The sequence below is a fragment of the Haliotis cracherodii genome, unplaced genomic scaffold (genome assembly GCF_022045235.1).
Source record: "Haliotis cracherodii isolate W230 unplaced genomic scaffold, xgHalCrac1.p SCAF_23, whole genome shotgun sequence".
Lineage (NCBI taxonomy): Eukaryota > Metazoa > Mollusca > Gastropoda > Lepetellida > Haliotidae > Haliotis > Haliotis cracherodii.
This window is the reverse complement of record NW_027266279.1, coordinates 1,086,905-1,109,614: the sequence shown is the minus strand read 5'-3', so window position 1 is coordinate 1,109,614 and position 22,710 is coordinate 1,086,905. Positions and strand designations below refer to the sequence as shown.

Below are 22,710 nucleotides of genomic sequence, written 5' to 3'. Positions count from 1 at the left end.
GCAAGATAATTATCATGATTATTGGACATGTTAACTATTCTATACCCACTCTGAGAGATGGCAAAGAATGTTCTCAAGAACCAGATAATTCCCCACCTCCAGCTACAGACCAATCAATGCCCAATTTCATCATGTAACCATTTTATTGCCAACGAAGCGCCATCTCAATACAACAAAAAATAAGTGCCATCGCATGACAGAAGCATTCAAAGATAACTGAGTTACTGTAATCTCAATATTTGCCTGCCAAAGACCAATACTTCTGGCCACGGCCTGGCAAGCATCACCATCCAAGTATGGCTTGTTTTCTGGCTGATCTACTGTCTATTGTGTAGGGGGATTGTGCTTATGTCAGGCTGTCTGGAAACAGGATCTTGATACAGTTCTGGGACCTGTTTGCCTCCTCAAGCTGGTGCAACTTATCTGGGTTTAATGAGACCCTGTCCAAGGTTCTTGTTTTAGTTATGGGGAGTGTTGGGTACTTCGTGCCGTGAGGTAATCGAGAAGCTACTTTAATATGGTTATTGAGTTAAATTTGTTAAAGTTGGCCTCGTGCAAGTTTGTCTGTATAAGGCGCTGGTCTAGGTGTAGTATGGGGTTTAAAAGGGATTGTGTTGTTGACGGACTGTATGACGGATTCAAAATGCTTTAATAGGCATTAATTGTTTATTGTTAAGCAAGTTTATCTCTGCAGCCGTTGTAATATGCAGCTAGTAGCTGACTCGTCTTGCATCAAAACATGGGCTGTGTACTCGTGGGCTGTACGGAGTACGCTGATCACAGTGTCTGAATAACGAGACTGATTAATGAGTGATTTCGGTAATTTGTTGCAAAGTTGGTATGTCGGAGTCGGAGTGCGAGACTGTTGGATTAATGGGTCTAAATAGCACTGATTTAATCGGTTCCCATCCTTAGTGTCGGATAAGCCGAATGTCGGATTAACGAGTGTCTGATTAACAAGACTTGACTGTATTTACTTTTCAGTTATCGAGTCATTTCAAATGGTGTGTTTGATGAAAAAAATTCTTTTTAAAAATCTTTTTGTTTGTAGTTTTGTTTAAAGATTTTTCATATTTACAGCAAAATCAACCCAGGTAACTTTTTTATCTTTTTTATTTTGCCTCCTGATTCTTTAAATATTCTTGGCATATTGTCAAAAAAATATTTTTGACCTTGAAAATCCATGACGTAGGAAAGAGTTCTTATTTTTGGGTGCAACTAGTATTGTCCCATGATAATTTGTGAGTTTCAACCTCATTGCAATCACTCTCTTGTTGATGTTAAAAGTCACGAAATGATTTTAGTAAGGTTGAATGCTTAAAGAGGTTTAGAGTGCTTTGTTCTCAAGACATAGTGCTATGCTTTCATAACATGCTGAAAGGACAGGGGTTACGACAAAGGACTGTATGCAGGTATGTCGTGATCACTGCCTGGCTGTCCTTGTGTGAAATGGAACCCGTACAACAAGGATGGATCCTCGATTATTTCGTTTGCTGCAGTATTTGTATTTGTTCTTTTGTTTGTTTTAATGCCACACTCAGCAATAGTCCAGCTTTATGATGGCGGTCTGTAAACAATTGAGGTTGGCCCAGACAGTCCAGTGATTGATATCATGGGCATGGATCTAGGCAATTGGGATACGATGACATGCATCAACCAAGTCAACGAGCCTGACCAATGGATCCCATTTGTCGCTTCTTACGATAACATGGGTTGCTAAAGACCCAGATCCTCGTGGATCGTTTATTCGTTTGCGATCACTTCATGGTCCATTTTGATGTTGCATTAATATTGTTCGAAAATATGTAAAACCTCAATTCCAGTAAGAAGCAAGCGGTTCACTATATTGGATGTTCCTTGTATTGATCGAGCGTCAGAAAGTCCCCCGATCATACAGGTCTGAGATAAATGTTGTTAGCACAAAGGCAGAAAGAAATGATCAATATTTAAAAGTCTTTGATGTCTTCTTTATGCTTGCTAGACTTGATCAGTTTGAAATTTCACAGGGACACGAATTTACCCACACAACATGACAGGCTACTACAAGGAAAATAATTATTAAAAAACTGCCTGAGAAGAAAATATTGTTTGATAAGAGATAGTCTTTAAAGTGTCCATTTTTAGATTCTTTACCAGAAATTGCAATTTTTACATGTGGGAAGTTACAGTTCTCATTTTTATCATGTTTATCAAGTTTATATGATGATATGTAAGAAAACATACCACATATGTTTTATTAGCTCCAAAAAACATTTCTTGGCAAAGTGTTCAGGCTCATGTTCCTGTTTTCTGCCTGCATATGTCAACCAGTTTCACAAACAGGTCGCCCAGATTCCCTGACACCACGTTAAACCCAACTCACTCACTCACTCACAAACAGGTTGCCCAGATTCCCTGACACCACGTTAAACCCAACTCACTCACTCACTCACTCACAAACAGGTCGCCCAGATTCCCGGACACCACGTTAAACCCAACTCACTCACTCACTCACTCACAAACAGGTCGCCCAGATTCCCTGACACCACGTTAAACCCAACTCACTCACTCACTCACTCACAAACAGGTCGCCCAGATTCCCTGACACCACGTTAAACCCAACTCACTCACTCACTCACTCACAAACAGGTCGCCCAGATTCCCTGACACCACGTTAAACCCAACTCACTCACTCACTCACAAACAGGTCGCCCAGATTCCCTGACACCACGTTAAACCCAACTCACTCACTCACTCACAAACAGGTCGCCCAGATTCCCTGACACCACGTTAAACCCAACTCACTCACTCACTCACAAACAGGTCGCCCAGATTTCCAGACACCATGTTAAACCCAACTCACTCACTCACTCACAAACAGGTCGCCCAGATTCCCGGACACCATGTTAAACCCAACTCACTCACTCACTCACAAACAGGTCGCCCAGATTTCCGGACACCACGTTAAACCCAACTCACTCACTCTCTCACAAACAGGTCGCCCAGATTCCCGGACACCATGTTAAACCCAATTCACTCACTCACTCACAATCAGGTCGCCCAGATTCCCGGACACCATGTTAAACCCAATTCACTCACTCACTCACAAACAGGTCGCCCAGATTCCCTGACACCACGTTAAACCCAACTCACTCACTCACTCACAAACAGGTCGCCCAGATTTCCAGACACCATGTTAAACCCAACTCACTCACTCACTCACAAACAGGTCGCCCAGATTCCCAGACACCATGTTAAACCCAACTCACTCACTCACTCACAAACAGGTCGCCCAGATTTCCGGACACCATGTTAAACCCAATTCACTCACTCACTCACTCACAATCAGGTCGCCCAGATTCCCGGACACCATGTTAAACCCAATTCACTCACTCACTCACAAACAGGTCGCCCAGATTCCCGGACACCATGTTAAACCCAACTCACTCACTCACTCACAAACAGGTTGCCCAGATTCCCGGACACCACGTTAAACCCAACTCACTCACTCACTCACAAACAGGTCGCCCAGATTCCTGGACACCATGTTAAACCCAACTCACTCACTCACTCACAAACAGGTCACCCAGATTCCCGGACACCACGTTAAACCCAACTCACTCACTCACTCACTCACAAACAGGTCGCCCAGATTCCCGGACACCACGTTAAACCCAACTCACTCACTCACTCACTCACTCACTCACTCACTCACAAACAGGTCGCCCAGATTCCCGGACACCATGTTAAACCCAACTCACTCACTCACTCACAATCAGGTCGCCCAGATTCCTGGACACTCAATCAATCTTAATTCATGGCACTGATGAGGCCAAAGGCACTCAGTGATGCAGTGTATTTTTATTGCAACAAAACTTATGGATCAAGAATTCCAACATACAGAAACCAATTGTCAGTGATACAAAAGAAATGAATACCATTGATATGAAGCGATTCACCAGCGAGATTCAAAGATCTCAGGGTTGCAGAACAGCAAATACCATGAAAGTTCAGAACTTGGGTGGATAGTTTTTTTCCCCGACATCTGAGAATTTCACAAATCTGTCCCGAGATGTATAGCTACCTCTCTTCCACTGCAGACCATGCCCCTTGCTTTGATTGTAAATACACCTTGGGCTAAAGGTCCTTAGTGCATTCTCCAACTCCTAGTTCGAAGTAAACCAGCCATCACATATTGTAGGTATTCCCAGATGCGGGTCTATAAATAGCATCTTTACACTGCATTCTAGCTTCAAGAACACATTTTGCTCAAGGTGAACGTAAAATATCTTCCAAAAGGAAACAATCCCATTTCGACCGTTCATGTGGACTAAGTAAGGAAATTGCTGTGAATTCGAGGTAAGCAGATGTTGATTTCTTTACCATATGATATCTGTCCATCATGCCATGTCCCACTGCATGCTGCGAACTCCTTCCTCTGTGGAAGTCAAGGTAATGAGTTTCGGAGAAATGGTGTACATTTCGTTGCATGTATCTTTACTGGGCAGCTCAGCTGAGAGGTTGAAAGTGTAAAACTGTCATTTGCAACAGATGAGGTTTCAACATTTGTGTCGTTTGATTTGCGGGGATTGTTTTTTTGGAGGGAGGAGTATGGAAGATGCACTGAGTCGGGGAACCAGTGGCGCTGGTGATAAGACAGACTTATGGGGGTTGAAATGGGTTTGAAAAGAGCAGCTTGTTGAACTGATGTGTGTCAGGCTCTATGGGGAATATTGAAATGTACATGTATTTTGTGTCATGTTTCATGTTTGTTTGTAGACAAAGAGTGAAATAGACAACACTTCTGTTGTAAGCACAGGCTGTTCTGTGTTCCTGTTTGAAAACAACCAGATGACGTACAGTGATACAATTCGTATGTGAGGAACAGAAACACTGAATTTTTGCATGCTAAAAATGTGGAAAGTTCACGAACTTTGTGAAGATTAATTGAAGTCATGCCGAAATATTAAAAATACTTGTTCTTTTCAAAAATAGAAACCTGCAGTTTATAATGTACAGGGAATAAGCTGTCAATATATAGAAAACAGGGGTAGGGAAACCTGACAGAGGACAATGATGTTGTCAAAAATGTGCACTGGAAATTCAGGTTCATTACAAATTACAGATGAAAGAACTCATACAACATATTGTGGTACGTATCGCAGTACATGAATAATTATTGCAATGTATAAGACAGGCCAGTACCCATCACTACTAGTTGGGAGGATGCAGGTAATGAAGTTTCTGATGCTGGGTAGTAGACTAACCTCTAGTCTCTGAAATGAACACATCTTACATAAAAAAACAGTTGTTCAGTTATCTTAATAAAAATATAATAAAAAGGAGCCCAGAGACTCTCTTCATTTTCAGATACTGTAGTGATCTAGACTTGCCAAACATTATAGACTTGCATGGGCTGTATTTGATATATATTTGTATCAGGGTCTGTAAGACAGACTAGCTGGGTAGATACAAGTGATGATGTGGGGATGCATGTTGCTGTGGAGGCCTTGGAAGGGAGGATGTTGCATGATGTCGTCAGCTGTATCTCCTCCCTCACATCCCCTGTGAGATGTTCAGCTCCGGTGGCAGGTTGTTGCACGTAGGTATAATGTATTTATAGCTTGGTTGTTTGCCAGGTAGTCAGAGTGCAGTATTTACTACCGTATTCTCTATAATCAATGATAGTCCATGATACTTAGGTTGAGTAAAGGGGGTGTGGGGTAGTCTAGTGGTTCAAGCGTTCGCTCATCACGCGGAAAAACCTGGGTTTGATTCCCGACATGGGTACCATATGTAAGGCCTATTTCTAGTGTCCCCCTTCTGTGATATTCCATGGGTCCAAAAGAAGAGTTCCACTTGTCTGGAGTTCTGTCAGAACATAAGTGCTTGTTGTATCTGTGCCTGTCTTAGGCTGATAATTGGCTGATGTTATTTCTCAAAAACATGGAACGTAAACGTTTCACTATGAGATACAGCAAGTGTTTCTTTCCTTCAAAATTCCATTTAATGCATCGGCACTACTTTACACTTTTTTAACCTTCACTTACGACCTCAAATTTAACAGCAATAACATCAACACTGAAGTCTTTGTTTGCATTAGGAAGTTGGAAGAACATGAAAACACTTCTATCGATAGCCACTTCTTTATTCTTTGTCTGACATGATGCTTCAGAGCTACGGCATCAGGAATTCTGAGTAAGTGCATAAAGTTAATAGATATATATATATATACATGATATGTTTACAAATATCAAGGTGGGATGAATGTATAAAATTAACAACATAATGACAAAACTTCATCCGCTTACTCAGTCTTCACCTGATGAAGGAGCAAGAAGCAGCTCATGGCAAAGAGCATAAACTATGTATTCAAGTATCAACACTGTCCCACCAGTTTCAGAATGTTGTGTGTGAGAAAGTATGCCTGGTTCTAGTGGAATCTCCTGCATCTCTATAGGATGTCCTCCTCCTCAGCAGCAAGTGTAGTTCTTCCACTGGTTCATCACCCCCGGCCCTCCTTCCCACGCAAGCCGGAGTTCTTATATCAGCAGGCATGTATGACAGTACGTGGTGCTACAACACTGGATTGTATCGCGATACGAGGCCAACGATACAATACATTGATTTACAAACTCTGTATCGCCATTTGAACGATACATTACGTTACAAGTTATATTGGCGTAAAAACACATGAACAATAACAGAAATATTTCAACAACAGCTTATGCAGGTTCTCTAGTATTTCCTGTTTGGCTATAAATGGCACAATATTTACATTGTCCTCTAGCCTGTATGTTTCTGCCTATAAATATCTCATTTTGATCTCTGAAATATTAATACATATGATTCCGGGTTGTGATTCACCTGCAAAAAGAAGGAATACCAACTTATGAAATAAAAGTGCTGTATCGGGATGCGAATCATATTGCACCCTTAGCATGCTTAATATGGGGATATGTATGATATCACGACCTCAAAATATCATTGCACCTCTAATGTATGTATCTTGATTCAAACAATTTCCTTTTACTGAGATTAAGTCTTGCTATTACTGAGAATGCTTATTTTCGATGAATTGACTATTTTTGATGATGATGATGATGATGATGATGATGATTGATGATGATATATAAATATTTTTTTGTGTTCATTCACATAGCAGAATTCAAATATATATACCGTTTTCGACGTAAAAAGTGCCCAGGGCGCTCTCAAAATTAGAAATAAGGGGCTCTTATTAGAATATTATTTTGTCGAAAATAACCCAGATATATTTTTCCAGAATTTAATTGCCCATAATTAAGAGTGCATATAACACACGAGTGCGTATTATACGCAAATAAATAAGTATTGTGTACATTGATCAATCGGAAAGGGTGCTAATTGGGATTGTTCACTAGCCAATATATTAGCAAATATTGCCATGGGCGCTTATTAGAGCGAGGCGCTTATTACGTCGAATACAGTACATAAATATTCATGATCTCTGAGCTTCGGGCCTCCCTCCCGTCATCATGCAAACTCTTTTGGTTCGCACTCTATTACATAATAATAATAGTAATGTTGTTATTGCTATTATCATTAAAAACACCTTGCCAAAGTAGCACATGTAGCACATGTATTCTTATTTGAATCTCGGTCACAAGAAAGTGTTATGCTGGTATTCTGCATGATTTCCCTTGTACAGTCAAGTGCTGGGCTGGTGATAGGACAGACTTAGCCCTGCCAATCCTCTGTTTGGTATAACACTTGGCATAGTGTTGATTCCTTACTTGTTAAACTCATGTTTCTTGATACTGCTGCTAAGATTTTGATGTTGACTGTTGCTTCTTTGATTCACAGAAATGGCATGAGGACATTTTAATTATTTAGGAACTTTTGACATTCATCCATATCATCACCAAATTGGAAAACAGACTCTTTTGGACTTTTTGCATGACAAGCATTCAGTGTTGTAGACATAAACTGATCTGAAATCCTGGATTTATGATGACGACATACTGTGAACGTGTATGTCCAATTTAAGTTTAGTCTTTATTGGTGAGAACGTCTATGCCCAATTTAAGTTTAGTCTTTATTGGTGAGAACGTCTATGCCAATTTAAGTTTAGTCTTTATCGGTGAGAACGTCTATGCCCAATTTAAGTTTAGTCTTTATCGGTGAGAACGTCTATGCCCAATTTAAGTTTAGTCTTTATTGGTGAGAACGTCTGTGCCCAATTAAAGTTTGGTCTTTATTGGTGAGAACGTCTATGGCCATTTGAAGTTTGGTCTTTATTGGGGAGAACGTCTATGCCCAATTTAAGTTTGGTCTTTATTGGTGAGAACGTCTATGCCCAATTTAAGTTTAGTCTTTATCGATGAGAACGTCTATGCCCAATTAAAGTTTGGTCTTTATTGGTGACAACGTCTATGGCCATTTGAAGTTTAGTCTTTATTGGTGAGAAGTCTATGCCCAATTTAAGTTTAGTCTTTATCAGTTCCGTCATTATCAGTGAGAAAGTCTATGCTGGTTTGTTCAGGACGCTACTTTGTCTCTCTGTTGTTGTAGGTCTGCAGTCTCACCTATAATAGCTGGAGTAATCTGTCTAAGCAAATTATCCTTAGGCAGTTTCTTTGAAACATACACATGAAACCGCCCAACCAGTCTTTGAGATGAGCTTGCAGTTTGCGATGAATTTGTCAGCGTCTACACAACTTACATCAAACCCTTCTGACATTTAAACGACAAGCCACAATTTTTTCTGTCTCGAGATAACAAAGTTTGACCTGTGTCAATATCCTACCAAATCAAGAAGGTTTTACCCCACATGGAGAATCTGGTGTTTATTTTCCTCATGGGATTGGATGGACTGTACAATTTGAAATTTGACGCATGCTGATATATGATTATTAAGAAGGTACGTGAAACTGATGTCAAATGACTGTATCGAGTTCACCTGCAGATGTACAATGAAGTGAAATAGATTGATGTTAGTAACACCCACTGAGATAGAATCAGATGTCAGCATGCACAAGAGATCCATGTGAATATTCAACTTTGAGGTATGGTCAGGCTTAAATTCTGTATCTGATCAGCTGTTTGTGTGTAGTCATGTTGATATGAGTATAGAGAAATGTAGATGGTTGTGTGTGATCTGGGATAGGAGAATTTGTATTTGGTATGTTTACATTCGGATTAGTTTTATCAAGACATGAGAAGATGTGCGTTGATTTGAATTAGGGAGACTTTTATTGGAGTATAGACATGGGCATGTATTTGTTTTTGTAGTTCATGGAAGATTGTTTATGTAGTTGGTGAATATGTTGGTGAGATGAGATTATGATAATGTTTGGCTACTGTTTTGAAGAAGCAATCCTGTAATGTTTTTGTTGATGCATGTGTGCATGCGTGCATGCGTGTTTGTGTGTATGTGCGTGTACATGTGTTGATGCATATGTATGCATGACTGTACATATGTGTCCTGTGCTTATATGTAGACATAACAGCAATCCTTCAGAAAGTGAGGGTTTAATTTTGCCTGTGCTTGTTGTAAGAGGCAAACAATTAGATCGAGTGGCCAGGCTGTATGACGTGGTCTTTTGTGAGTCTTTGTACTCGGTGTGGAACATTGATCACGATGTCCATCACTGATTTGTCTGGACCAAACTCAATTATTTACAGGCTGTTATGTATTTATTTATTTCGGGTGATGCAAACTAGGAGTATTAGTTCAAATTTTAAAACTTTTCTAAAAATTTAATTGTTCAGAACCGACTGTGCAGTGAGTGAGAGACGTGAGATGATGTACGTGTTTCCAAGATGCTACAGTCTTTGATTGGTTTAAATGTAAAATAAGCAACTGCTTTCTTCTATTACAAATCAATCCGCTTTAGAACAGATATCAGACTTTTAATATCACTAACACTGACATGATCCTACCACATATGCAATTGTCCAAAGTTCTTTTTACCTTGATGGGGACTGAGGATCAGAGAAGGTCCCAGCCATTGAGGAGTGTTCAAAAGGGTTTAGAGTTATCTCCCTTTTACGTATTTTAGTGAGTTATTACCAATCACAAATATATCACTCAGCTATAACCTTTCCTCGGTCACCCTTGAGTTCATTACAAAAACTAAGGGTTATTTTCAGCCTTTTCCAAGACAGCTTTTCTGGCGGTAGATAATTTTAGCCATTTATCTTGTCACAGCAAGTATTTCCAAATGACTCGGGCAGATAAAGTGCCCAGATTGCCTGGTACAGATCTAAGGGAAATAAAGTCAGGTTGGTCTTCTTTAGATAAAGACAAGGGGAGCTGGTTCCTGCTTTTGTGAGGAGAGGAAGGGGCAGAGGTTGTTTATCCCTGCCATGAAGCATCTTGTTTCAATCACACAGCAATCAATGTTAGCTTTCATGTGCATCGCTTACCTGGTTTTAAAATGTTTTCGTTTTGGACGTTTTTCCCCCATTACATCTGACGCCCCCAAAATAACAAGTTTGTCAGCTTGAGTTATCTTCTCCATCAGTGAGGGCTGTCTGTGTAAATTGTTCCTCTGTGTTAGATGGGAGATGGGAGGTGAAGGGATGGGGTGGGGATCTTATGGCTTCTAGAACATGATCAGGAAGAGGGCTGTCAAAGGTTACAGACACTTTTGGGTCATGGAAATTTTTTTAAATCTTTGAAAAAATGTCAGTTGGTTTTGTGTTTTTAATAAGAAACAATATGAGCTACCCAAAAGAAGTCAAAGAACACCACAATTCAGTGTTAGAAATTAACACTAGTCCTTAGTCCTTGCCAAACTGCCCAATGGTAAAGGTATCATAAAGAAATTTGCCCTTTTTTGCTATGATATTATAAGGGGCCGCCTCCATGGTCTTGTGGTAGAGCGTCCGCCCAGAGAGCGGAAGGTCCGGGATTCGATCCCCGTCCGCGTCATACCAAAAGACGTTAAAAGATGGTACTTGTTGTTACCCTGTCTGGCGCTCGGGATAAAGGGGCTAAAACAAGGACTGGTCGACTCGGAGTCAGTATACTGTGTCTGAGTGGGATATTCATGTTAAACTGCGGCATGGTATCTATGTGAGCTAGCACTATAAATCGGCATCAGTCCAGACTAGTACAAGCAGCCACGCAAACAAGTCCATGCACGTCGTTATATAAGTGCAATAATCTTGGACGCAACGTTAAACCCAATTTCACCTCACCTTATTATAAGGACTAGTGGACGAAAACTGTTAGTTTCTGACAATGCATATTGGAAGAATGTGTGTTGCAATACCCACCAGCCAGGACAGATTAACGATTGTCATTTAGAAAGATCGGATGATCTTTAACTTCTTTTGAGTAGTATATTACGCATCACAGGAAGGGTCATGAAAAAAACTAACAGGTATTTGGAGAGGATCACACCCCAAAACTGTCAAAAATTGGAGAATGTCAGGCAATACAGAAAAGGAAATAACAAAACAGATCTCTGGCGTGGTAGAGGACATTAGCTGAGTTACATAATGAGGGTGATGATGTCAGCTATAGAGTTAACTGACTGGTAATCACGGTGATCTGAGACTGAAGCAGGAGACGGATACAAATCTGTACAACAAACATGTGACATGCTGAGTGCATTTGTAGGCATTTTTTTGTCAAATTTCCTTATAATTATCTTTGCCTGGTGACTGCAAGCGCCATGTGCTTCATACATAGAGTGAAACAAACCCTTCTAGACAATGACAGGTATCCTTTGTCCTCTCGGTGTAATCATGGGAAAAAATGAACCCCATGGAGTCATTTACAGTGCAGCCGATTACAGCCTCAATGCACCAGTGGGATCTCAGTCAGGGTCTTCTAGTTTACACATCTCATAGACACACATCACACATAGAGTCTTTTTTCAAAACGGAATGATTTTCTCATCAGCTGCGTGAATTAACCCTTCAAATTATAACTGGAATAATGTTAAAAGCGGCGTTAAACCCAACTCACTCACTAATCCTTCAAATTCCAAATTTATTGCAATGTCATTTTGTAAGATCTAATCACATTCACTTTTGCCAAGTTTGGGTTTAATGAAATATGTGTTTGAGAATTTATTTATTTTAATCATTTATGTAATATTTTGAGTAAAAACACAAATATTAAATTGCAGCGTTGGTTACTTTCATGTCTGCTGTTGGTGAAGCACTGTTTGGCTCAATGTTTAACCTGGCAAGATCAATTTCAACCAAGTGTGATTTCCTACTCATTTGCTGTAGGCGGGCACGGGTGTCCAAGTCGTCTAAGGCACTGCAATTTGCTGTACAGGGTTGCGTCCTTTTGGGACACCAGAAACCTATGATTGTGGTTTTGAATCCTGGTTTGCCCCGATTATGTTTCTAGGTTTGTCAGCACCATACCCGTGCTGAAGTGGTAAACGTCTGAGATCTGCATCACTTCGGGATTTCCTCCCACATAAGCTAACACGCCGTGATATAACTGGAATACTGTTAAAAGCGGTGTTAAACCAAACTCACTCACACACTCGTTTCCTGCAGCATTGTCTTTTTGTCGAACACAATAGGCTTTTCAATTACTGATCATAACCAACATCCTTTTCACTATAATAATCACCACCATAACTTGAATCATAATAGATTAGTCCTCTTGTTGTCTAGTTTAACTTTCCATAAAATGTTAAGGAACTACCTTTCAATCTAGAATCGGTTTTCAGCAACCCAAACTTATCCTGAGAGGTGACTAGCAGGATCGGGTGTCAGGCTCTGTGACTTGTTGATAATGACATGCATCAAGCAATTGTGTGGATTGATGCTCATGATGTCGATCACTGGATTGTCTGGTCCTCACTCGATTATTTACAGACCGCCATCATATAGCTTGAATATTGCTGAGTGTTGTGTTAAACAACAAACAAACAAACAGACAAAAGCCTTTCAATCTGGTTACACTTAGGGTTAACAGTGTTGTATCGGTCTGTGGATGCACAGGAGAGCCTCACTCTGGAGCAGCATCATAGGCCCTCTCTTGGCAACTACCAAGTTTATTTACAGCTCCGGGCAGTTCCAGAGTGGCTGTTGATTTTAAACTAACCAGTACAATTGCAAGTTAATCAAACTGCTAAAAAAACAACAAAGATAAGTAGGACTGACATGGCTGATTGACTTGGTATTTGCCTCACTGAACTGTGGCCGATGCATTTGTGTGAGAAGCCATTTCATTTTTTTAGTTTCTTCTTTTCCTCTACTGCGCCAGGTGTTGAAGGATTAGTCATTGAGTCAATATTGACACGCTTTTTTCTTTTGTGGTTTTCAGATTAATGCAAACCAATTGGGTTAGTCGAAATGAAAGTACAAATTTCTGATGCTCAATATATTTTAGTTTGTTTGGCATTGAAAAATTTGGGTTGATGGATTTTGTGTGACAAAATAAACAGGTTTTGGGCTATGGCTGCGATCTGTCCATAAACTGAAAAATACTAAAGTGTTGCCTGACCTTGATGGGAGTCAGTTGTGTGATCAACAGCCTCAAGCCATGACATACAAATAAGTAAATTTATGGTGGCAATCATAGGCAACAAGATCTTTAGCATAAACCCAAGGCCTTGGTCTTTTCCCACTTCAGATACTGTTATCAAAATGATCAGTCAGTAATTTAATGCTTATAAGGGATTTTTAATCAAGGTTAGTGAGCCAATGAGGTTGTTTGTATTTCGGTGAGTGAGGTATTTAGGTGAGTGAGCGGGTGAGTGAGTGAGTGATGCCACTTTTAGCGATATCCCAGCAATATCAGAATGAGACCTGTTCGACACATTTACCTTTAACATTTTCACAGAGGAATCTTAAGCAGAAAAAATATTTGTATGAAATATTTGTTTATGATTTACAAAAAAATATCTTTTCAGCTGAATGTGGGTCAATTGAATAAAGCCTGCATCCAATGATACTGATTGAAATACAGTTATCTCCAAGTGGAATGAGTCATTGTAGATGAGTGACAGGTTTGTCATATCTGTTACCAATGACTGTTAGGACATCATTTGACCTCACCATTCCCGCACACACACCTGGACTGTTTGATTGTTACGTCCAGACAAACCTACCTGGGAAATGGTCGATGGAAGGTCCTGTTGGAATCATGGCTATGATTGCAGTACCTCATTTTATCAACTGACATAGACAAGATCCCTGCAGTTATGTTGTGGGTGTTTTGAAATCATATTGAAATCTCTTAGGTGGGGTAGCCTTGTGGTTACTCGTCACACCAAAGTCCTGGGTTCAGTTCCCTACTGCTGGTATAATGGGTAAAAGCAGTGTAAAACCTCACACACTCACTCACTCACTCACTCACTCACTCACTCACTCACTCACTCACTCACTCACTCACTCACTCTAACAAAACCCACCCACTCACTCACTCACTCCCCACTCACTCACTCACTCACTCACTCACTCCCCACTCACTCACTCACTCACTCACTCACTCACTCACTCACTCCCCACTCACTCACTCACTCACTCTAACAAAACCCACCCACCCACTCACTCACTTAGTTTGGGTGAGTAAAGTTTGGGTTTTTAGTTGACGTTACCTGTTACCTGATTGTGGGTGGAATAGAGCTGGTAGAGAGCTGTCGTACAGTAGAATGTTGCTGAGTGCAGCGTTTAACAGCAAACAAACAAACAAACAAACGTTAAATTCATGAAGCAGGCCTAATGTGATGTTGTTATGATCATGCTGATTATAATATTCTTATGGATTATGCATGTTGTCGCAAGGGGTGATATGGGCTGGATTTAGCCATATAAAACATGCACAAGTGCAAACTATTATTGAAAAATGCAACCTAATATTTATGTCCACATGCTCCAAGGGAATGTCAAAAATACCCGTAGAATAGATCTTCAGCAACCCATGTTTGCTGTAAAAGGGGACTCTGCTTGTTGTAAGAGGTGACTAATGGGATCAGGTGGTTAAGCTCGGTGACTTGGTTGATGCATGTTATTGGTAGATGGATACTCATGATGTCAGTCACCTGATTGTCTGGTCCAAACACGATTATTTACAGACCGCCGTCATATAGATAGAATGTTGCTGAGTGCGTTGTTAAACAAACAAGAAAGGCATGTTAAAAAAAATTTAAAAAATTGTCAAACCCAATCTCGGCCAAACAAAATCGATCTTTGAAAACACTCAGTACCTCTAAAGTTTATTGACCATAATGCGTCACTTATCTCTGTTAAAAATTCCTTGTTTACAAATTCGAGTCTTGCTTTATTACCCAAGAGGGACTTTGCCTTACATCAGACAGAGTTCACAGGTACATAAAATATGTGATGTGTAGCACGCACAGATGCACATACAATCACAAGTACGTAAAATAAGAAAGAAATAGCAATGCATATGTGGAAGTGTACTGCATACCTCATACATATGAATAGATATGACGTCAGTGCAACAGATTGCCAAGAAATACTTTCTTTCTACCATAAGTATTCATATACCGTATTCGATGTAATAAGCGCCCCACACTAATAAGTGCCCACAGTCCTAATTAGCACCTCTTCTGATTGGTCAATGTACACATGTATTTATCAGTGTATAATACGCACTCGTGTCTTATATGCACCCTTAACTTTGTGCATTTAAATTCTGAAATTGTGAATACGTATGCACAAACTTTTCTTTTGTATCATTTCAGGTACATATATGTACCTAGAAATTTACGATGTTTCAACTCTTTATTTTTTTCAACAAAATTATATTTGAATAAGAGCCCCCTATTTCTAATTTTGAGAGTCCCCTGGGCGCTTATTACGTCGAATACAGTAGTTGTCTGACTTTGATTGTGGTTGTGTGGTTGCTTGTCAGAGAAAACAGACAGAACTTTGTGGAAAGGATTCCTTGAAACTAGACCTGGTTCTTTAGAAATATGAAACTATTGTTGGTGTAAATGCCTGATTGTTTTGGTCAAGCATGCTTCCCTTCAGACAGATTGCTCGAAGTCTGTGTGGGGAGTCCAGGATAGCCACAGGGTGTCAAGCCACACATGTTGACTGATTAATTTAGCGCCAAGGAATTATTTGGATGGGGAATTTTCTCCTCGATTGCATGCATTATTCATCGCATAGGGATAGGTCAGCCCTGCATTTAACCTTTCATTATTGAAACCGACATGCACAGACTATTAAGATCTCATGACAGTGACAAGTCCTTTATTCGTTTATTCGGCAACTATCCAGACCCTAACCCTGGGTGAATAAAAATTGTCTTTTATCTGCCTTTTCCTCTCTGTAGGTTTTGTCAGGTGATAAAGATGCAGGGGACTGCCATGTTTGTAGCTACCTGTGATGGATTAGCGGGTGTCTGGTCCTGATAAAACCAGCTCACCCTTGCTCGCACATAGCCCAGCCCTGGTGAGATTGACGTGTTGACATGGTCACACTCGGCGAAATTGACATGTAATTGACGATGCAGGGGAAAAAAGGTAACGGCACCTATCTGAGACTGCTTGTGGTATTGATCTGTATATGTCGTGTTTTACTGCTGGAATTTGTAGTATTTTCTTGACATTGTCAGCTGGTTATTGTGACAGGTGGTAGCTGAAGGTTATCAGACATACCTGAGGTAGATACCTGGTACATCACAGCTACCTGCATCAACAATGTGGAGACTATACCTGCATTGTATATAGTTACAAATATTGATGACTTTACGAAATTTATGTAGAGTTACCTAATACAAGGGCTGGAACAGGTAACTCGGGTACCCGGGTCGGTTGGATACTGAGTAGGAGCCAGGTACCCACAGGACTAACCGGACCCGTGGTTAGACACGTGATATATTGTTCAATGACAAAAATTATCTAGAACTCAATGGATACACTACAAGTCACTATTGTTCACATTTCTTTCTGACTATACACCCATTATTTCTGATTTGTCATATGGCTGAATAAAGATCTAACTTAATTCAACTTCACTGTATGAATGACCAGATTAATTAATACATGTATCTACATACGTTATCCCAGGGCTCTGCTGAAAATGTCAATTTTACTGAAGAAAGTTTACACCCATGTTTGATGGTGGCTAAAAATGAAGCAAATATGGAATAGTTATTCGATGGTGATGTATTCGATAAGGGTATCATGGCTGTGTTTTTGGAATTCTCTCAAGTTTGCATTGTTTCAGCGACTCTTTTCTGTGTATTTATGTTTTGATCATGTTCGTATAGTTTTTTTTAAATTCAATTTTAAAATGTGTACTATCTTTTGCCTGGCAATTTATTACATACCTGCAGCTACAGAGATTTCCATTTAATTTATGATCAGATAAACAAGCATCTGTTACATTGCAACTATTATAATATTCTCTCATTTCCATGTTGTCTCGGTGTTAATGATGGCCTGGTTTTTAAGACCTTACTGTAATTTCTCAATCAACATATATATTGTATGAATCAACTCGACAAGTAGTTCAGGTTTGGAGCAGAGATTAGAAAGGCAAGTAGCTGATATTGAAATAAAGTACACCTCACATGTTCATCTCCGCAGTCCGTGACTTTAGTCGCATGTCTGAAGCCTGACTCTAGTCTAATATTTTTCTGTTTATTAAGCTCAGCTAATAACTGTCCTTTTGTTAAGACTAATATCTGATGAAATGTCTCCCAAAACATGTCCAGGCTTGTTATAGGCTACTCAAAGTTGTTTGGCACAGGTTGACAAACTTCCTGGGTAGAAAAAGAATCTTTTCCAAACATCAAGCTGAATTATTTCCCAATATTTTTAATGTTCCGAGCAGTAATTTCATGCTTAATTTAATGAGTTATCTTGGAAGTTATCACAGTTCAGTGGAACAAGTGATTGCGTTTTGATCTGTATCTTACAGTTTTGTTTCCATTTATCTTTTTTACGTTCTTGATAGACAGATTACTTGTGCAGGGTTGCACCCCTTTGCCATACCAGGATCTGCTGTTTGTACATTCATATCCTAGATTCATCTTGATTATGATCCTTGATGTGTTACCTGTGTTCGAGGAATGCTTGTCTGTGTCTACGATTTGCCATACTGCATCACTGATCCCTATGTTAATTTGTATTGCTTGACGTGACTTTGGGTACTTCAAGATTATGCGCACATGTTCCTATGATTTTTACAATAATGCGTCATTAATTTATGTGACACTGGTAGCACACCTGCCTGTGTTTCAAATTGGCTATATTTAAGGGACCAAGGTGCAACTTGCTTTTCATGTCAACATGCAACTGGTGCAGGTTAAATAAAATTCCTTAAATTGAGCCCTGATTGTGGTGCTTGGTTTCTTTCGAGGAATGAAAGGGGTCATGGGTGTTCCGGCGGTCCAAGGTGGTGCCATTCATTGTGCAGACCTGCACATGAGCCTTCCTTCCATATCAAGTTAAAGGGTCAGTACATCGACAACTGTGTGTTTTTAAATCATGCATGAAATAATTTTCGAGTGTGCGGTTACATGCCAGATACAATTCTCAAACGAGAGCTCTGCACAGTGAAGCCGACAACGCAGGCACTGCACAGAGTAATCTGGCTTGATTCTTGTTTTTTTAGCGGCAAATTGAAGAAACAGATTGTATGTTTTTCGTTTGTTTACAAACAAGAGAAATGTATGGTCACATGGTAAGCCGACACCCGTGGTGTGGTCACTGGAGCAGCATTGTGTTCGCAGAATAAGAGGAGCAGAGCCAAGTGGGGGGGGGGGGGGGGGGGGGTTATTGGCTATTGTTGTACGGTCTGTCCTGTCCCTTTAACTGAAATACTATTGAAAGAAGAATATGAAACCCAACTCACTCAGTTTTTAGGTGACTGCTGTGAACTGCCTCCCTTCTCGTAAGGATCTTCTTAGATCGAAATTAAGATTTGATGAAAGAAAGTAAACACACATGCTCTTAATTTTCTATATTTTTTTTAAATTTTGGGTTAACAGATGCAGAACCCAAGTAATAAAGAATCACGTCTCAGTCTCTTGAGTGCTCATTCCTTGAGCATAGTTTTAGGAGCCTGTAACAAATAAGCATTATTCTGTCAGAGGAAGCATTACAGTGTATTCAGTCAGGTGGATCTTACAGTCTTCACAGACTCCTGGTTTGGGGGAAAATGCTGACTTGACATAATCACTAAATGTTGCAAGTTGGAAAATATGGTTGTTAGATTGAATGATTTATTTTGTGTCATAAAACTGTCCCATATTTTAAGACTTGTGTCCATTATGTTTCTAAAATAGCACATGAATCTCAACTTGAATGTCAAATCATGGTAGCAGTCCATTTGTCAAATTTGGTGTCAAATGTATTGAAGATAATTGACTTTTGTTTCTTGCGTCATACTTGGTAAAGCTAGGTCTTCTGTGGTTGTTTTCATCCAGGAATGGATTGAGGAAAGGTGTTCCTTAGAAATTGGAACGGACATTTATGGACATTTCTAATGTACTGAAGGGAAATATATATTTCCATATCACTGCCTATATTGCTGATAGTGTATTAACGTGGTCACCCACTTTATTAGGCTCTGAAAATATTACAATACATTTGTTAAAAGGGATGTTAAATGTGATGGAAGTCTGCTGCATGTCATCAGGGGTTGATTGAACTACAGTTTTTTAACCCATGCCCAGTAAAAATGAGTACAAAGGGGCGCTGGTATTTATCATGCTAATAACGAAGTCAGTTGAAACCGTTGATAGCCTGTTGTTAAAGATATAGTTTAATATTGAAGTGTGTTGATATGCACTTTAATATTCATGTATATGTCATTCCACATGTACAATAACAGCACTAAGTATGGAAGGTTGACCATAAATTGGCTTGTGAATATTTTTAAGGGTCAGTGTCTCACCTTGGCTGACCACACTGGCCTGTAGATTGTCTCAAATCATATCCTGCATAGTGAGTTATTACTACTAAGGCAACACTTTATATTTTTAGAACCAAAAGCCATAATCAGAAAATGAAGAAAAACTGGTTGTATTGATTGAAAATGAAAAGAAAATAACAACAAAAATCGAAAAAGAAGAAACTGTTTATTTTTTAATAATATTTGATCAAATGCACAGTATATAGTCTTTCCACTGCAAATGCCATTTTATCAGGACAAAGCCTTCTGCAACAGAACTTGTCCATGTCATTGTAAACAATATTACATCCTTAACTTTAAATAGCATCACCTACTGGCGATGCCCCCCTCCAAAATAAAAATGGTCACATTTGTCGGAACGGTTCTCATGTCTACACCTGATTCTAATCAGTCTATGAAAGGATACACTTATTTGTTCTGTTCAGATGACTACTTAAAGCATGTCTGATGTTCTTTCAAATATATCATTCATTTGAAAGTAATGTGTTTCACGGGCTTTAATCCCAAATGGGAAGTGCATTCAAGTAAGTCCTGATTATGTTAAGAGGACTGTGATGAAGAAAGCTGGAAGGTGGGACGGGACAGTGATTACATGATGGTTCAGGTGCTGCTTCTGTATCTCCATGAAGGCACCTGTTGGGATGCTAGTGTAGAATAGATCCACAGTCGACTGATGCTTAGTCTCTGAAATATGGCATTTTGATAGAAACATTTAAATTGAAAAGGAGGCCCAAGGGATTAGAGATTCAGAAACTTGTAAAAAATCTAGACTTGCTTCATTTTGCATTTTTAGGGCTATAGTATTACAGTAAGATCAAGGCGGAAGGAAAGATAGTATAATTCAGGGATTGAGATAGACTTAACATCTAGTCTCTGAACCGAACATATCGTACAGAAAAAAAAAGTTGTTCAATTATCTTAACAAAAATATAATAAAAGGGAGCCCAGAGACTCTTTTCCTGATACTGCAGTAATCTAAACTTGCCAAACATTATAGACTTGCATGGGCGGTATTTGATATATTTGTATCAGAGTCTGAGACAGAGGCTAAGATCCACAGCATCCCATGCATGTAATGTGAGCCAGCTAAGGATGAGTATCTGTTGGCAGTGTTCAAAATTAAGGAATGTCCTGTGGTTCTCGAGTCTTGCTGACATCGTATTTGAATCTGGGGACCCCATAATCTTCTAGTTGTTGAAATTCTGGTCATGACAAGGACCCATTGAATTGAAGGCTTAATGTTGGTTACAATGTGTGATCTGGGCTACATTCCAGAAAAGATCTTAGCGCTACGTTGTGACTACCATAGTTTAACACAGACACAGGTAAGTATACAGCTGCAGAGCCAGGGTTGCTTCTGGAACAAGGCTAACGATGATGTGTGTCATTGTTCTCCAACAGTGTGGGTCATTGCCATTTGTTATCAACTACTGGTTTACTTAACCCACTGTTGATAATGTTTAGACTTCCATGAATATTGATGACTTGTTTAAAACAACATTCATTCATTTTCAATCATTCATCCATCCAAGAAAATGATGAGAAACTACTGAAATCTGAATCTGATTAGTACTATAAAGTATAATGGAGACACACATGTGAACATGATCCATGCACTCCGACCAGATGGGAGCAGAGAAGCAGCTAGGGCAAGAGAAGGGTGTAAAACAACATTCATTCACTGATTCAGGGAACTGATGAGAACCTTCTGCAATCTGAAGCTGATGAGTACCATAAAGTGTACATGAGACACACATGTGAACCTGATCTGTGCACACCTCCCAGATGGGTCTTGAGAACCATCCAAGGAAGTGATGGAGAAACCTCTGCAACTGTAAGCTGACAATAGTACACTGAAGTAAACATGCAGACCAGACATGTGACCATGATCCGTGCACACCTACCAGATGGACCTTGAGATCCAACCAGGTCTAGAGAAGGGGTGAACTTTGGGAAAAACAGAAAAACCTAGGTGGTGAGCAGCTGTCTGCTGCAGCATTCCTGATGGAGAGTGTATACTCATACACGGCTGACTTCAATTACCTGAGTTTCCCATGTTTACTCCTGTCTGAGAGGGAAAGCAGAAGGCAGCATCGTGTCCATAGGTAGTGCAACATACCATGCTTGTCACATGCTAGTTCATGTTTAATATACCCGCCTGCTCAGCAGTCGGAGAGGGTCTATTTCGCTGACGGGACAGTAAGTTTTGAAAAGAGGCACACCCGATGGTTCAGTTATTATTATTTTCCCTGAATTACCAAAGCATTCTAGTTTTAATTCAATGTAAGAGTTAAATTAACTGTAAACATGAAACACATTATTCAGTTACTTCAAGTTTCTGTCAGACAGCCTCCATGGTCTAGTGGTAGAGCATCCGCCAGGAGAGCGGAAGGTTCCGGGGATTCGATCACCGGCCGTATCATACCAAAAGACGTTAAAAGATGGTACTTGTTGTTACCCTGTCTGGCGCTTGGCATTAAGGGGCTAAAACAAGGACTGGTTGGCTCGGAGTCAGTATACTGTGTCTGATTGGGGTATTCATGTTAAACTGCGGCATGGTATCTCAGTGAGCTAGCACTATAAATCGGCATCAGTCCGGACTAGTACAAGCAGCCACACAAACACACTCACGTACATGCACGTTGCTATATAAGTGCAATCATCTTGGACGCGATGTTAAACCCCATTTCACCTCACCACCTCAAGTTTCTGTCCTTATTTTCATCTGGGCAAATGCTTGACAGTAACATTTAATCTGCACTTAATACAGACTATGGATCTGAGTGTTCAGGTTGAATGACTTGGAATTTGATGAATGAAATGAGTTTAAAGTTACTAAGCTGACAATCTACCAGTGTATTGTTATTTTCTGAG

At 39.9% G+C, this 22,710-nt stretch overlaps 1 protein-coding gene across 4 annotated transcripts in view; it reads left to right on the top strand.

The window, feature by feature from the left end:
• The window catches only part of LOC139471642 (activated Cdc42 kinase-like), a 161,982-nt gene that overhangs the window by 36,115 nt on the left and 103,157 nt on the right, over nucleotides 1-22,710 (top strand). Inside the window, exon 1 of one of the 4 annotated variants that reach the window (XM_071254052.1) lies at nucleotides 4,214-4,338. The exons of 2 other annotated variants lie outside the window; for them this stretch is intronic. Coding sequence is in view for 1 of the 2 variants with exons in the window: in XM_071254050.1 (XP_071110151.1) it covers nucleotides 16,421-16,436 (16 nt within the window). In the remaining variant the exon portion in view is untranslated. Of the gene's footprint in view, nucleotides 1-4,213; nucleotides 4,339-16,405; nucleotides 16,437-22,710 lie in introns of those variants that run through there. One more of the 4 variants, XM_071254050.1, reaches the window with a different exon arrangement.